The sequence below is a fragment of the Strix aluco genome, chromosome 6 (genome assembly GCF_031877795.1).
Source record: "Strix aluco isolate bStrAlu1 chromosome 6, bStrAlu1.hap1, whole genome shotgun sequence".
Classification (NCBI taxonomy): domain Eukaryota; kingdom Metazoa; phylum Chordata; class Aves; order Strigiformes; family Strigidae; genus Strix; species Strix aluco.
This window is the reverse complement of record NC_133936.1, coordinates 718,856-736,792: the sequence shown is the minus strand read 5'-3', so window position 1 is coordinate 736,792 and position 17,937 is coordinate 718,856. Positions and strand designations below refer to the sequence as shown.

Sequence of the window (17,937 nt, the reverse complement as noted above, 5' to 3'; positions counted from 1 at the left end):
TTTTATGAAATAGTATTTAAAATATCTTTTAAACACAAAAATTGTGCTGTTTTTATGCCCTACTTGAATTTGTGAATGACTAAACATTTAAAAATGTGTTTGCCTTGGCTATACCATTCATATGTTACATACTTATTTGTTAACTTTTTTCTAACTCTGTTAACAATTTATGATTTGATGTAGTGAGTAAATGTTGTAGATAAACTTTGCGTATACTTCTAGGTGAGAAAGATGACAATTATGATAAGATTGATAAAGTTAGGTTAGCAGCCTAGGAAGGGAAGCATGAGGAATGCTGGTCTGAGACCAAGTGGGATGTATGTGATTGCCACACTTACTGTAGCACAATGGGAAGTATATTTAGTCATCTTTACTCTGAAGAATTTACTTAAAAGAACAAAACTGGTGAAATCACAGAATAAGTGAATTGCAAGACAGACGGAACTGGAGTGAGTTCCAAAGGGGTGAAGGGGAGATTAGGCCACTGCACAATGCAGTAAAGAAAAGTCAGAGAGTGGAAGGGGATCCCATGGCAAGGTCAATCTCAGAGGCAGAAGAAGTATTGTGTAACGGTTTCACAAGTAAAAATTCAGAAGACTGGAATGCAGATGTTAAAAATAAAAGCTTTTCAAAATTAAAGAGAATTTTGCTGGTAGTGTAATACTCAAAAACCAAGGTGGTGTAGGTGGTAAAAGTGTTATGTGGCAATTATATAATATATAAGTAAAGTAAGTTTGAAAATAAATACGGGTTTGGCTTATAGTTTATTAGACATGGGCATCTGAGGCTTGTTTAGCACTTAACTAGCTAACTGTTCAGCCAGGGAGCCTGTCAGTTAGGAGTGTGTAAGGCAGTGAAACAGATGATAGGGAGGTGTGGGAGATTACAGGGGAGTATTGAAATACAGCAGTTCTGACATGCTTCCAGAAGAATGGTTTCGAGAGTAGGGGTAGGGGAGAAGCTGATGAGTGCAGAAGAGTTTTTCCATTGGGTTTGCATCCTGTTAGTTGCAAAAACTCTGTACCCTCAGTTCTAAGAGCAGGACAAAAGCTGACAAAACTCAAGTTGGAAATGATGAACAACTCTCAGAATTAACTGATTTCTAACTATTTTCCCACTACCCAGATTAGTATATTAGTGCTTCTCTGTAGACTCTGAAAGTCTAACTTATAAAATAGGGGAACTAGGATGCTGTAAATGAAAGCATTAAAAATAGATGAGAAGGTTGGTGGAGGGTAGCTAGTTAGCACACCACCAATGCCAGGGCGCGAAGTATGTGCAAAGCACGCATTAGATAGTGGGAGGGTGGTGCTACATGTCAAAAAGTGTTCCAGGGCTGAAGAAGAAGAAATACAGGATTAAGATTGTACCACTGACCTGATCAGGATGGCAACAGTGAATGTAACAGGGGATTGGCTGTTAACTCAGTTAGCAATACAGCAAAGGGAAAGATACATCTGTGCTGGTGACGGAAATACAGCAACGCTCTGGAACGCAGGGAAGAGTTGTAGGCAACACAAATGAAGTTTTCATGGAGCAGACAGAGGGGGAACCTTCACAGGAGAAGCAGGTCTGACCTTGTGCAGTGCTGTTCAAAATGCTGTTGCTGAAAAGCTGTTCTGCACCTCTGCCTGTAATGTGCTTGGATCTAGCACTGCAGAAGTGGTAGCAGGAGGTCCGCTGCTGAGGAGTGAAGTTCAAACGAGGCAGAGATAAGTTACAAGGAACTCAAGAGGGACAGCTGAAAGGCAGCGTGAAAAAAGAGGTTCTCCTACAGCTGCAGCATAACTATATATATATATATATACACACACAGCCCCATCACGGGCTATTTAAACCTTCATAACTACTTTTCTCCACATGCTTAAATCTCTGCTGCCACTACCAAGAAGACTTTTGCTCTTACTGCTATGTATTGTCTCACTTTGAGGTTTATGTCCCCCTTTAGGCTGTGCCCTATTTCACAACTGGATTTCTGTCAGGTTCACAATTTACCTTCTCATGGCTGAATCTGTGAACGGCACATGCTGACTTAGCTTTTACTCTGTATGTTTTAGATTTTCAACTATCAATGCTACTAAAAAAATTAAGTTGGAAAACTAAAGTTGTCAGTGTATGGACAAAACTTTTCATCAAAGAAACGCTACTTTGTCAATGAATCTTCCAGTATGGATCACTTAATAATGGAAGGAAGCTTAATGGATAAATCTTTATAACTGTAGATATAGCTAACACCTTTTCTTGGCTGAAAGAAGACAGATTCAAGCATGAAAGCTTTATTATGTTTAATTGATATAGGCCATGTACCTACTTCCCTCTTCTTGGTTTTAGGCCTGAGGAGTTCATACGCTAGTCAACACAGCCAGCTAGGACAAGAGCTGCGATCAGCTGTCTCTCCTGACTTGCACATCACCCCCATCTATGAGGGCAGAACTTACTACAGCCCGGTGTACCGCAGCCCAAACCACGGGACGGTTGAGCTCCACCAGGGATCCCAGTCAGCGCTGTACCGGACAGGCTCAGGTGGGCAACGGGCTCCCGCAGCTCCTGCACCGACTGCACCCCCACTCACGCAGCATTTACTCGCCGGAGTTCTTCTGGAACCTGCGGCATAGATGAGATTCGTAATGCCAGTATAAAAGGAAAAGCTGGATGTTATAAATTAACAGAGATGGAGACTAGGTTTGAAGGACTTGAAATAACCAGCAGGAATTAAAAAGCTTTTGTGATGTTTGCAGGAAGTACTCAGGGCTATGTATCAGTGTCAGCTTAGGGTCAGAGTATTTTCTGTTCGATATCACACGCTCAGGTACATTGCAGCAAAGCGTCTTTCGTGACACAAAAAATTTATTGCTTCGTCTTGCCTTCTCTGTGCATCATTCTCTTACGAATTGAGTTTGTTCATATTTTTTTATTCATCAGTACAGTAAAATGATAGCTTGCACACTTAAATTACCTACATCTTTCATAGTAACAATACTGGTTTTACCCAACTTCTCAGTGAAGGATAATGTTCAAATACTATATCTGAAGATTGTGTATTGAGACTGAAATATTTCTATAGGATTTCATAGGATTCCTACTATTATGAAGTGCGTAGGCACTAGATTTGTATTAGAACTGATTTTCTGTAAAGAGAAACGTAACACATATCGCAGTGCAATTTGTTCTGTAAGGCTGATTATTAGTTTGTGTAGTGGAGTAATTTGCAAAAACTCTCAAAGTATTAGAGTGATTTAACCAAGTGACTCTAGAAATATTTACAGAGAAGTGTCCGATTCATATGTCATGTTTTCACACAATTGAAAATTGCTTTTTAATGTTTTTTTAATGTAACTGAAATACTAAGTGTATTGAATGTTGAAGGAGGCAGCAGTTTTTGCAATTTTCCTCTCTTCTACAACCCAGAGTAAACAAATTAAGTTTGTTAGGATGTGCCGGGGGGCAAACACAACTAGAGACTGGAATTCTCTGTTCACTTGTCTACCTAATATCACTTACCTTGAAGAACAAAAGCTACCACAGCAGCTCTGTGAAGTCAGGAGGATGCATGTTCCTGGTTTTGAAAGGATCAGCTTAAACTTTGAAATCATCCTCTTTGTTAGCTTTTTGTCAGGGAAAATGTACATGAAGTTGTAAAAGGAAAATACCGTATAAATTTTTGTTTATTTATTTTTCCTTTTTAGTACAGTTGGCAAATGACACTACTGTTAGCAATTGAATTTTATTATAAACTTTGAAAACATTCTGCATCCTGACTTCTGCTTGATGGCCCAAGATGCATTTCTTACTTTCGATATCTGTTGAGGCAAGCTGAGGCTTAAGCCCTGATTCCACCAGACTGTTAGTTCTGTAACTAACCTCTCTATCTTCCCCGGGACACTGAGTAATGGCTCCCTTCAGTCTAGCGATAACTTTCAACACTGAGCATGGTACGTGTTTTTAAGACTGGTTTTAGTTGGGGCTTTTTTTTTTTGCTTACTCTTTGAACCACGTGTTGCCTCTTCTCTTCAATAGCCATTTGTTACCTAGTTTGTTTTAATACTGATTTTATTCTAGGAGTCGGCAATCTGCAAAGATCATCCAGTCAGCGTAGCACACTCACATACCAAAGAAATAATTATGCTCTGAACACAACAGCTACCTATGCGGAACCCTACCGGTCGATGCAGTATCGGCTGTCAGAGTCCAGCTACAACCGGCTGCAGCACACAGCGCCTGCCGACGACGGGACCACGCGCTCTCCATCCATTGACAGCATTCAGAAAGACCCCAGGCAAGTCCGCTTGTGCCTTCAAGAATCAGACATATTTGCTGCAATAAGATCTTTAATACATTCTTTGAATGTATATGGCGCTCTGTTGTGCATGTCCCAGATTTACATTGTTTAAACAGTCATGACTAATTAAGATATTAAGATCTACACCTTTATAGCCAAATTAATAACCGCAGTCTAATTGTTACAGGAGGAGCAACTTTTATGCATTTAGTTACTATTACATTTTCCTTCCATGTTTATTTTCACATAGAAGTTATTACAGGAAATAATTACAAATTTGACGAGAATTGACTGGATTATTCTGAATATCTTTGAGTAATTCTACAGAGCAACCTGTAATATTGCAGTAAGTTTTCTCTTTATGGGAATGGGAATCAGGGTTTGAAAATCAGAAAGTACATACCTAATTTATTTGAATGAATTTTTTGTGAGCAGCCTACTTAAATTTCAAAACAACGTAAGTTTAATAATGATATATAAATGTACCATTTTGAAGGCAAATACACATTCATGTTTCTAAAATAGTTACTAGTTGGATGTTGTATATGTATGTACACAGTTTGGGCATGTGACAAGTGTAACATCATTACAATTTATTGGAGATGCTATTCATTAAAACCTTGTCTTTTAAAATGGGAGTATCAAAGCCCAGCCCATGCAAAGCTTGGAGGGATTTATGGTGGTGTTTATCCTCAGTGTGGGTGTGTGATTGCTGGAAACTCCAGCCTGCCTCAGACTGCCAGTCCAGTGCGGCAGCTCCCCACCACTCCCCAGCCCGCAGAGCACACTCCATATGCTGCTGGGTTAGAAACAGCTGGAAGCAGAGCACCTCACGCTGCAGCACATGGACTCCAGAGACACCCCAGGAGACTTCCATATGGAAACGTTTGGGCAACAAATAAACTGTGAAAAAAGGTAGTGGGTAGCTGTGGTCAGACTAGAGTCTTGCACTGAAGTCTTTTGGGTTTCCTGTGTTACAGAAGGCTCGTAGTGTGATTCAGGTATTTTCTAGTTTGGCCTTATCCTTCAGTCTCTAATAGATTTTGTTGTTCTGTTTATTAGTGGAAATCAACATTTGTTTTTTTAATAGATATTGAGAGACTGGATAAATTCAGTTTAACTGAATGGTACATTCATCAAAATAATGTTAATAGGGAGCCTTGCCTCTAAGTACTAATGCTTGCTGGCTGCCTGCTGCTGCCAGCCTGTTCTGGCACGGCTTGCTTATAATAGGGATGCTTCACATTCATAACAAGGAACTTCAGAGAAATTCTGACTCAGTTTTCATTGCTGATGCACCTTCTTATTTTGTAATTTCACGGCGGGATAGCTTTTACCTTACATCTTAATGTTTTAGTTCCTGATTTCCATGTCGTGCTATTGCAGCAGTCAGGTTAGTGTGTTACTGCAGCCTCAGACTGGGCTATTAGAAAGCTTCACTCTAAAATAAGAGCAAGGGAGCATGCAGAAAGCTGCTCGTTTTATTAGAAAGGCAGATTTCCCTAGGGTCTTCCTGTCATTGGCATGGAGAACTAAACCTCGATGTTGTTGAGCAGTTCAAAGTAGGCCCATAACTGAACTTTCCCTTGTCGGTGACTGTAGGGATCCTGGGGAGACCCAACTGGCCAGGCGAGCATTAGCCTTTGAAGAGCCCCCCAGATGCTGTTCTTTAAATTTACTTGGATTTTTAAGCATGGGAAAACTTCGATTCTACTTCCTCCCTGCCATCTTCCTTTACAGAAGGAAAATAGCCCAGCAAATACTAATGAGTATATTTCTAAATCTGTGAATTGGGCATGGGTATGTTTAATGACTTTTCCAGGATTCGTCTGCACAAAATCATTTTATTTAATGAAGGAGATTTGATTTTAATGATTTTAAGTTTACACTCCCTGGATAACTCAAATTATGCAAACTTCCTGCATCTGATCATGATGATGAAATTTCAGGCTGCGCAGCTTTTGTTGAAGTATAATTAACTTCAGACTAGGAAGAACATTGAGCACTGGAAAAAAAAAAATAAATGTGTGGAAGAGATGCCCCTGAGCAGCATTGTTAAGCAGGTGTCTGTTGCATTATGTATTTATGTTTGGGGAGATTTATGTAGGTTGCAGTGTTTGAGTTGATATAATTTTACTAGTTAGATATTTGGGTGATCAACAAGCAGCTAACTGAAGACCGTAAGGATATAAAGTCCCTTTTCCAATGGGAAGACTAAAAGGTGATGTGACTCAATTACTCTAATATATCCGTTTTTCCTCCTAGCCCTGATACTCCAGAACAAAAACAGAATTGTTGAAAAACACTTAAGATGCTCTAGTTATTCTACTTAGCAGATAAACATACATTTATAACTAATGCCTTCTCTTGAATGTGTTCGTCTAACGAAGGGAGTTTGCGTGGCGCGATCCAGAACTGCCCGAAGTCATTCACATGCTGCAGCACCAGTTCCCGTCGGTGCAGGCGAACGCCGCTGCCTACCTTCAGCACCTGTGCTTCGGAGATAACAAAGTCAAAACCGAGGTACTGTGCTCGCTGGCTTGCTGCTCCTGGGGAGACTGTAAAAGGGAAACCAGACCTCTCACCTCTTTGGGGGTTTGTTTCCATCATAACACAGTATTTTGGACCTTCTGTGTTTCTGTTTGTACCAGATGTATGGTAATACTGAATTACCTAGGTGCGTGTCATCACACACACACACAGATTTTTCCTGTCATAAGAGGCTGCATGGAAATTGTATGAAAATATTTTGCATTCACATTGTGTAATCCAGCAGCACTGTAAGGTATGTTTACCAGAGCCTGTTTTTGTGTCACCTGTTGATGACTGGAGACTAAGAACAGCAACAACTCTGGAAGGCCTTCCCCTGGTTTTGTTCAAGCTGTTTTAAGGCATCGCAGGGAACGAGTGAGCTGTCAAGCAAAGCAAAGAAACTGAAATATATAGAGAATAGTATTTGCGTCAATATGATGTGGAGGGAGGATACATCTGAGTGAAAGTTCAGATTACTGCTGAAATGTCTAGAAACTGTTGGCATTTGAAGAGCTGCTCTTTTTGCAGAGCAGCTATGAGCTATTGATCTGAAGGAATTTGCTTATTCGTTCATGTGTGTGTTATCTGTTATTTTCAGTATAAATATTATTTATGTTAGTAAAACCGTGCAACTTTTATAAGAAGATAGCCCAACATAACTCACTGTTGCTGGAAGGCAGATGAAAAGATGGTGGTGGTTTTGATGTTCTGGTAAAGATCGCAGCGATAATCAGATGTAGACAGATTTATAAGGTAGTCTGGCTGTTTTATAAGGGATATGACAGCTTATTTAGGAATTCTTGGGATATTATTTGTCTGCACATGTTCATCTATAGGAGATTTTGTTTCTTCACTGTTTCCATTTTCATTATTACAGATTTTTTTTTTTTTTAAATTATGGAATGTCTGCTTTAATTTTTTTCAAAAGTACACAAAACTAAAAGCAATATTCCAGAGTTTAAGCAGAATTTGAATGTGGTGCTAACTTGTATGTTATGTATGAAGCGGTGTCTCAACGTTTTACCCTACTTAGCATTAGACACATTTGATATGTTTTTGAATCAGTTCAGGTATAAAGGATTACAGACATATTATATGGTACAATCAGGCTCATAAAACCTTATCCAAAGAAAAAGGTTGTCTTTTTGATTTAGAAGACAAGATGATTTACAGTAGTCAGAGACACAACTGTAAATGTAGCCACTTAGTGTGTGGAATTTTGGAACAGAAAATTTCTCCTTTTCAAACAGAGAAGATTTATGTACTGGCAGTTATCTCTTTTGAATGGGGATAATCATCCATTAGAAATTCTTAGAATCCTGTGACAGAAAGAATGCGATTGTCTGGCTTCTAGGAGAAGAGGCTGTCCTGTACCTTTGGGGCAGGCGGGCTGGCTGTGCTTCCCAAGGAGCTCCCCCCCCCGGGGAGGCAGCACCCCCGTGGGCCAGGTGCTACCAGGTCGGCTGTTTTGGAACCCTGATGGTGTCTGTGGCACTTCATCTTCCCTTCAGAGCACCACCAGGAAGTATTTGGAGTGGGAGAGGGTCATAATTATTTTAAGGCTTTACTGAATTTGGCACTATTTGAGGACTGCTTTTGTAATTTCATTCATTATTTAAACGTATTGTTTTATTGCTGCGGTAAAGACCGGATTAATTTGCCAGACTCTGAAGGGTATTAAAAGCCTGGCAAAGTCAACTAGAATGCATGGCTAAAACCTGATGGTGAGTGTAAGAAACCCCTTATTGCCAGGGGGAATCCCTACCATTGAAATTAGCTATGAAACTGCACAGAATGATAAATTACACTTCCATGTAATGAATATCTATCTGTAAATACATACAGTACTGATATATCCGTACATTCATGTATCGTTTTACAAGAATTCAGATTTTCTTTTTTTAATTTAGTAATTGAAATGCCCATTCAAACTAGCAACAGCTGCTACCTTTTAAAATAATTACTCAGCAAAATACAAATCTTAAGAATGGATTTCTAGTCCAGTTTTATTTTGAATTGTATATACAAAAACTGTATCTCATCCAGTTTTGAGTACAGATTGAAAAAAGCTGGTTTGTTCTTCATAACTTGTATCTGTGTTGTGGATGTGTAGATGTAGTGTTTGTGCTGTATTGACATACAAGAGGGAGATTTAACTGAAAAGTATGAATTGTTATTTGTTGCTTCCTTATTTAGTGACAGAAATAAGAATTGTTTGCCTTGAGAAAGAATAACCCTGCAGTATATGCTTTCAATGTAGTCTGTATCAAATAAATAAGCTGTAGGTGAGGGTTTCAAAGAGATCCTTGCTAACTCCATTAGGCATGTTCTGTGGATAGTGCTAAAATATCAGCTTATAATGCACCAGTCTTGTATTGCAAAATAGCTCATATTTTTAAAACAGTTCATAGAGAATATTGTGGTAGCCTTTTGATGGTGATTTTTTAATTTAAAATTGATGCTAGTCTTGTAAGTAATACTACTTAGTTATGTCTTGAAAATACTTTTTATTTAGTAAATATTACAGAATTCTAAAATACTTTAATCTGTATTTTTGCAGGTTATTTTGAACAAAGCACTACAGGGAAATGAGATGTCAAAACACAATGTTAAAATTTTTTTTAAAATACATAACAAAGAATAAATGCAGCTAACCTGCTTAACGCAAACAATATAAAAATTTCTTTTTGTTTTATGAAATTTGTGCAGAGTAGACCTTCCTTTTAAAAAGACCTTCAGATATGCCAATAGGACTGGATATATGCTATTTTGAACTGATTTGTGTGTGTAGCTAAGTGTAAAATTTAAATCTTTGCAACTTCTTTCTTTCTAATACTCCCTAAAAAGATATGCTGAGGTCTAGGAAATTACTTTAAAAGCTGCATTACTGGCAAACAAAACTTTAGCAGTAACAGTTCTTCTCTGAACACAGCAAATGACTGAAAATGTCCGTCAGCCGTTTTAACAAGGCTGTGAGTGGTTCACAGGAATTTTCAGTACAGGATAACAAGCAAGTTATTAAGATTTACTACAATATTTCTTCTTGAAGTAGAATGGAATGTACTGGTTTAAAACTTGTAGAGCACAATGGGTGACCTCAATGGGTGCTGATGTCCCGACGTTCTGTTTTCCAGGTGTGTAGGCTGGGAGGAATCAAGCACCTCGTTGATCTCTTGGATCACAGGGTCCTGGAAGTTCAGAAGAACGCGTGTGGTGCACTGAGAAACCTTGTTTATGGGAAGTCTACTGATGAAAACAAAATAGCAATGAAGAATGTTGGTGGGATACTTGCCCTTTTACGGTTGTTGAGAAAATCTGTTGATGCTGAAGTAAAAGAGCTTGTAACAGGTAAGTTTTGAATAGAAACAAGCAGGGAACTATAATACAGATTATTTTTCTGAAGTGGACAAGACTAGATAACTGGTAAGTGACTGGAATTGAGTCTATCAACTGGATTTTTATTTGTGCGTTGCTATTTTTTGTGAATACAAAATCACTTATTTTGATTACAGACGGTTAAAGTATTAGCGCAGAAGTAGAGATTCACTGGAGAAGTGAATCTTGAGGTAGTTGCACTGAAGCTTCTCTTAGAGTAAATTTTCCCCAGTATGATTCTCCTACACACACAGCTAGGTCTTGGGTAGGTGTTTCTTTATTGGCTCTTAACATTTGTTTTATTACAGGCTTTTTTTTTTACCATGTGCTGAGAACAGTTTTAAGTAAGATCTTGCAGAATTCATAAGATGGGCTCAAACTATGCAAATGTGGGTTAAAGTGCAGACAGAAAATTGCAAGTATGCAAATTACAGAAGCATGTCAGTGCCTGGCCTGCTAACAGAGTCACGGCAAGTGACTCTGTCCACACTCCTAGTTTCTCGAGTACAAGGTAGCAGATTTAACTTATAACCCATGGACCTACTTGGCACTTGGTGCAGACACAAAGTCCAGAAATAATAAAGGATTTGCAGTTCTAACGCATGAAAGAACTCCATTTCCATCAAAACGAGGTGGATTTGTTGGGTGCTGCATACATCTGCTATCTCTTTTTCTTAATATGGGAGCGATTTGTCTACAAAGGTTTTAGGGGATTGAAAAATATGAGCGGATAGAAAAAAGTAGAGTTTTCACTTCCTTTAGACAGTTCCTCTTTCAAGTTTTAGTAGCTCCCTCATTTGATTTTGTTAAGCTTAGCTACTGACCTTCTAAGCAAAGACGCACAACAGCGCTCAAGTTAGAAGTAACAGAGGTGTCCTGCTGGGAGCCTTTCCAAGTTATTTCCTTGTTTAACGAAGCTGTTACGCAGAGAAAGGACTGTACAGAACGTATCCAGAGCATTTCAGTTCACATGCAAGCTATTTTCCTTAAGTATTTTCCACATAAGCAGGCATTAAGATAACCTGCAGCTTTCCTGTTCTCTAGAAGGATACAGTTTTTTCCTTAAATTATGTAAATGGAATACTTAAAACTAGAATTACTCATTAGCTGCCGTGTCTGTTTTATGCGTCTAAATTACTTGTGCTTTTAAGATGTTAGGGATGATTCCACAGATGAAGCCAAAGCCAAATTCTTAAGTATAGAAGGTATTTAGTCACTATTAAAAAAACCTGCATGGTTATCTTTCAGAAGGTACAGCACATCATCTGTAAGTAAAAAGATTTTTCAAATAAAATGGTATTTAATTTTAATTATAATTAAAGATGACTACTTCAGAAAAAGTGACACTTTTTAACAAACATAGTTTTATATTTTTTAATGAGCTACAACAAAATGGAAAGTTTTGACCTGATTGTCATCGGGTTAAGCCCGTGGCATTGACTTCTGCTAGAGTCAGACTAATGCTGAACACTTGAGAAGAATCCCCAGCAGACTTCAGAGCTTAGGGATTTTCAAATGCTTTCTATAAATAGCAATATAAAGAAAAGAAGTGGAAAAGATCCAACAGTTATTTGTTTAATAATGAAAAGCATCCACCTATGTCAGAACTAAAACTACCAGCCACACCCAGTTTACTATGTTCCCAGATTAACACAATGTAAGTACAGAGAAATTAGTATCAATCTGCACCACTAGAAACACTGCCTGTCTGATTTCCAGTGTAGAATCAGCACTATTCATTACGGCTGTACTCTGTTCATAGTTCATCCATCATACCCTGGGTTTTCCAGTGTAACATATCTTAATGAAGTACAGTGTTTTCCTTTTTCCTGAGAATGGTCTTTCTTCCTTACTAAATGAATTATACTTTCATTATTAGCAGTACCAATTCCCTTTGAAAGACAACAGGTATATCTGGGGTCATGGCAAGTGAAATTCATCCAGTTTACATTAATATGCAGTTGAATAGAAGAAAACTTTATTATCCCAGATACGTGAAATTAGAATAACAGACTTCTGGCCATCTGTAGAGGTATTTTTCATGTGAATTCATTTATATAACATTTGTGAGGAATTCTTTAGTCAAAAGCAGTCTTTTAACCTCAGAAATGATTTGGGAACATGTCCTAAAGATTAACTATGACAGGTTTGAAAAGCTGGCGTACTGGGGGAGGGTTTAATTGCACAAACATGTTTTAGAGGAGTTAGACAGTAGGAATACTGGGGTCTGTATGTAATGAACAGTAACTGAACTGACAAGATTGAAATGCAGAGAGATAAAGAAGTGGGAACTGAATAGAAACTTACATTAAAAATACAGAAAGCATAATTACAAAACCTCAAAAAATGTTTTACGAGGGAAGCAAGTTATCTTTTTAATGGCTATAGATTATTCAGAAAATAAAATGTGCTAAGTCGCTTTTCATAGTCATTATGCGAAAATGAGGTAATACTTTTTTTTTTTAAGTCTTCAAAAGTTGGCCTTTGCAATGCGTTGGAAGAGGATGACTCCTGACTGAGTTTCCTCTGGCTGCGTGCAGTTTCCATCGCTGCTGACCGGTGGCAGCACCTGTGCTGGCCTGTGCTCTGCTCTCAGAGCCCTTAGCAGGGAAACCGCTCTTTTTTTTTTTTCGGTAACTGCAGCACATTTCATTAGATTTCAGCACCAGCGCTTCCTGGAGGCCTCTGGCTCTCACACTCCAGCACCGCTTAGGCAGCAGGAATATTGCTGGGCCTTGCTGTGTCCCAGAGCCCCGTTCCCGAGCAGTTGGCGCGAGGGGTGCGCACGGGTCTGCTGCCTGTGCTGTCAGCGCACCTGGAATCAGTCTCTGCATTTCAGGATCTCAGGTCTGGGAAGACTTATACAGCAGACGACTGTCTGTGAGGTAGAAATCAAAATGCGCCTGTTCTTGACCCCAGGTGCAGTTTCTAACAGTTGAGTCTACTTTCAAGAGACCCTCAGAAACAGCCCTTTCATATGTTAAACTGTAAGAACCATTGGTGTGCTGCAGTGCTGCAAATTTTCCAGAGAAGGCGAGTCAGACGCCTACCTTAACAGAGGAGTTCCTTGATTCCCGTCAGATGTTCAGGGCAGGGGTGAGCCGCAAGCCCTGCCCTCCCCAGAGGAGGAGCTGGGGCCCTCCTTGGAGCGGCCGGGTCCTCTCAGGCTCCTCCTGTCCCAAGTGAGTGACAGTGCTGAGCCCGGGGGAGCTGCACGGTTTTAGAGCTGGGAGGAAGGAGGAGTGAGCTCAGATTCCAGCAACAGTTAATCACTTGCGTAGCTGTACCCTACAGCTCTGTCCTGAAACGAGAAAGGGGCTGCTGCTGGTGGTCGTGGCAATTCTTCATAGTTTCTTTCTTCAAATTCGTACCACCTCAGCCAGTTCAGCTGAGAAACGCTGTTTTCTGTCCAGCAGCACAATCTTTTGTGCACACAGTGCCATCCTTGTGAGGGGCTGCCTTCTTGCAGCAGGTCACCCCGTGCGTTGTTGCTTGTGTATTTTTGGAAAAAGGATGCAGGGTTCTGCAGTTCCAGGCAGCCTGAGGTTACTCCCGGAAACATACAGAAGTAGCTGTCAGTCCCACACCGTTTTGCAAACAAAGCATTCTGTGAAATGGGTATTGTTTCTTTTCACAACTTCCATGTTACTATCATATTTACCTCAGTGCTACTCTGTGCAATCCAAAGTGCTTTGTGATCAGCTGTGTAAAACCTACAGAGGCGGTAGGTGATTATCCCTGTTCAGCAGAGGACCCCCAGGCTGGTGCAGCGGCTGAAGGACTCTTAATTAACCTGCTACCCGTTCGGGTATATAATACACAGTACGCTGTGTACTTTGCTGTTAGTTCTCAGCTGATGGCGCCGTTTTAAAGTCCATGAAAGAGCACTGTGCTTGTGCTGTTACAGCTTTTCCCATACCTTAGTGCAGGAGATGAAGCTTACTGCATTGATTAATCCGTGAGTGGAGTTTTAAATATAATTTGGTGTAATTATGTAGAAGGCCGTCAGTTTGAATGCTTGAATATGCTACTCCTGAGGAATTTCCAGCAATGTTAGAGAGAACTTTTTTTGGAGGTGGTGGGCAGTGTTAAAAAACCATAGCACTATTTTTTCCATATTTACACTAGTTCTAGTGCTTTCATTGTATTTGGAAAGTTTAGATAGAAACTTGTATTTGTCTCCTTACAAGCTGATAAGTCGGATTGCCTATTTTGGGTTTTTTTACCTGAGGATATTTTGGGTCTCAATTTCAGTCTTAGTTGATGTCTGCTGTCAAAGTAGCATTAATTGCACATCTGAGATGGCTTAAACTCGTTACTGAAAAGCATATATTGAACCTTTAATAGATGTAATGAATTTGTACCAGGTAATCAGATAACCTTTTATTTGAGGGTTTATAATCACAATTGAGAAGACATCAAATTGTCTAATGATTCTTTTCAATTGTTTGCCTAAAGATACCGGTTTTAGAACAGGACTAGCAGAAGGAATGCTAAAAGTATCAAAAGGAAATGTCCATGTATTTTTTTTGAGAGGTATGTGACACCAGTGTGTTTCAACAGTAAGATTTACTTCGTGTACACGGAGTTCTTTACGTCAGCCCAGCAAACGCTAGTGTTGATTTGATGTACGCTGGGGTAGAAACAAGCGGGTAGCTGAGCCCCACAAAGCAGGACAGCTGCGGCAGACAGATGGCCGGTCTGGGCTCCGCTGACAGCAGATGGGTGTTCCAAGAGCACAGAGCCGTGCTTTTCCCTTCAGTCCCTACAGCCAGTGGTAGGCCGGTAGCTCCAGACCCCCGCAGCCATCAGTGGGCTCAGCAGCCTCCACAGGGACCGGCCCCGTGAGCCTGTTGCCAGCCGTGGTCAGGTCCTGGGGCGGTGATGTGCTGCAGAGCCAGCGGAGGAGCCACCCGTGTGACCACAGACCCCTCTGCCGCCACGCACGTCGCTTCCCTCCCGTCCACCCGCAGCACTGTGCAGCAGGAGCACGCAGAAACAGACCGTCACTACCTCCTGTGTGGAAAAAACACTCCTTCATAAATAATTTCTCCCCAGTTGAAAGTACCCTATGGAAAATTATGACAATTCAATTGATTTTTCAGTATTTCTATGACCTACCTACATGCAGTAGGATTTGATTAAAAACAATTGCAATACCCTAAATGCAGGAACATTAAGTTTGTCTTTATAGATTCCAAACTACCTGTTTTCACTACATGTTCCGGTTCTGGATTTTTTTTTTTTTTTTTTTCATTCCACTTCAGATCACCTTGTCTGGATCACATTTCCAGGACAAAATTTGATCCTTGCTGCCTAACTCTTGAGGTCTTCTTTTGTTTCTCTGTAGTTTTTTGGTACATTGTGTGAGTTAATTCAAGCACCTGTCATCCTCACAGAAGTTCACCCAAGCTGTCTTCTCTGCATACAGCTGGATCAGCTGCTCAGCGTCCACGGGTGTTAAAGGGACTGTCGTAGCTGGCACATGGAGATGGATCTCCTGACCCCTCTGGCAGACGTTTCCTCATCACACGTCTCTGAACCTCCAGTTGTGTTCTGAGTATAGTGATACAAAAACAGGAAGACTGAAAAAAGGACTGTCTTATTCCAGAGTCTTGTCCTTTTTCCTTTCAACAGTGATTTCCTTCTTGGGAAGCATCCTTTTCTCCATTATTCTCTAAATATTTTTTGAATCCTTAGGGGGAAAAGAAAAAAAGAAATGAAAACAACCCCCAAAAACCTCAAAGACTTGAAACTTAGTGGTTTAGATTTGTGTCTCTGGGTCTGCTCTGTTACAGTTTGTAGAAATTTCAAGTGCTTTTAAAGTGTCTTCTATATGAGGAAGAACATCATCAGTTAAAATACTTTTCTAATATTAAAGGTGTACTGGGAGACTTTGACCAGCATCTTAGAGCCAGAGACCCAGGACCTTTAGCACAAAAAGCCGATTCTTTCAAATTTTCAGGAGAAAACTGTTAAAACAACCTCTCTCTGCTGCACTATTACGTATGTGTGTTTCTTCAGTCAGGTTCATCTCTGCTCCTTTTAAGCACTCGCTTCTACAGTCAGTTCCTCAGAAAAGTCTGCCAGATGATCCTGATTTGGTTTATCTGGACCACAGTTTATATTAGATAGTCAAGATTATTTGGCTTTAACCAAAGCTTGTCGGGTTCAAGGATGGGATCTAAATTATTTAAGATTTCTTCTCTCTTTATTTTCTAAGGAGAGGATTCAGTCTAGAAAACAAGAAGCTTATGGGCAAGGCTTTTCTTTTTTTTTTTTTTTTTTCATTTGCAAGTATTAATGTATGTTCTGAATCTATGTGGAAAATACCCTCAAAACACCTACCAGTACTCTTTCTAGTTGCCATCATTTCTGGAGAAAAGAGTGCCTTGACTTTCCTCGCCCTATCTGCCCCCATTCACTTCAGACACCAGATCTGTTGTGGTGGTGGTGCTGTTAAAACAGCACTCTGCTCTGCATCCACAGGCAGGCTCGGGTGCCCCGTCCTTGCGTGGGTACTCCTCGGCTTCATTCGCAGCATTGAGTTTGGAGGGTTATGGTTTGTTGTTGCCTCCTGTTTATAGGATTATTGTAACTTCCACACACTTTTATCAGCTATCACTAGCTGGTTCTGTCCCTTGTTGCATCTTCCGTTTGTTTATCCGAGGTGCAGAGCGACTTCAGAGCCCTGTAAGTGCCAGTCACTCGCTCTGCTGTCAGTGCTGCTGTGTCGAGGGAGGTGGCAGGTGGGCTCCGAGAACAGTCCCCTCTGATCTGGCTCAGGAGGCTGTTTAATTCCATGTTGGGGACTGGCTCGAGTGTTTCTTCTGTGAGAGTCCTCTGGTGCAGCCCTTGGGGATTCTCTCTCCACAGAGTGACAGAGTGGTTGAGGTTGGAAGGGACCTCTGGGGGTGCCCTTGGCCAGCCCCCCCATCAGCAGCGTCACAGAGCAGAGTGCCCAGGACCACATTTTACCTCTGGGACAAATATTTGACTGACTTATGATGTTATGTAAATGCTACAAATTGTTTCAGGGCGGGATAGGAGAGAGATGAGGGGGCTCTAAAATACCTTCGGTGAGTCACTTCTGTTCGCGAAGTCAGGGCACTCATCCGACTGTCAGTACTCCAAGGGATAGGCCCTGAATTCTGCTGATTCTAAGATCTGGTGCATAAACCTATACACTTTCCATCAAGATTCTTTTATTAAAGCTATTAGGATTTTTATATTTTGTTGGGACCTGATCTTACAGAAGATGTATATCTACATCTTTAAACTTAAACTATATCTCTGAATAACCTGTTGAGCATTTTTATTCTGCTTTCATCTTTCCATGTGATCTTGAACTATTTTTTTTTTCTCTCCCATTCAGCCTCTTTAGAGGAAAATATATTCTGTCTCCTCAAAGTAGTTTCCATAGCTTGATATGAGTGCTTGTACTTTATTATATGTTGTACATACATCTCGGCTATTTAAAAGCATTTTATCTACAGTTAAATCAGGGTTACATGTTTTCATTATTTTTTAATACTTAAGCTAGAATATTTCATTCAAGAGCCAGATGTCTGGCTTTTTTCTATACTAAATAATATTAAATATGACCTGGAAAGTTTCTTTTGTTTTGGAGAAGGGAGACATAGTCCTTAAATGTTGTTTGCATTTTCTTATGATCTAATCAATTTAAATGACTGACCAAAACTTTGGAGATGGGTATTTGTGTTTGTTAAAGATTTGTGTCCCCTGTCACT

At 40.1% G+C, this 17,937-nt stretch overlaps 1 protein-coding gene across 6 annotated transcripts in view; it reads left to right on the top strand.

Annotated features, from left to right (window-relative positions):
* Window positions 1-17,937, top strand: part of PKP4 (plakophilin 4) — a 99,077-nt gene that overhangs the window by 61,441 nt on the left and 19,699 nt on the right. For 4 of the 6 annotated variants that reach the window (XM_074828413.1, XM_074828410.1, XM_074828415.1 and 1 more), the window contains 4 exons: window positions 2,332-2,523; window positions 4,060-4,276; window positions 6,670-6,802; window positions 9,946-10,159. In XM_074828413.1, coding sequence (XP_074684514.1) covers window positions 2,332-2,523; window positions 4,060-4,276; window positions 6,670-6,802; window positions 9,946-10,159 — 756 coding nt within the window. Of the gene's footprint in view, window positions 1-2,331; window positions 2,524-4,059; window positions 4,281-6,669; window positions 6,803-9,945; window positions 10,160-17,937 lie in introns of all 6 variants that reach the window. The other 2 variants (XM_074828414.1, XM_074828412.1) reach the window with 1 other exon arrangement.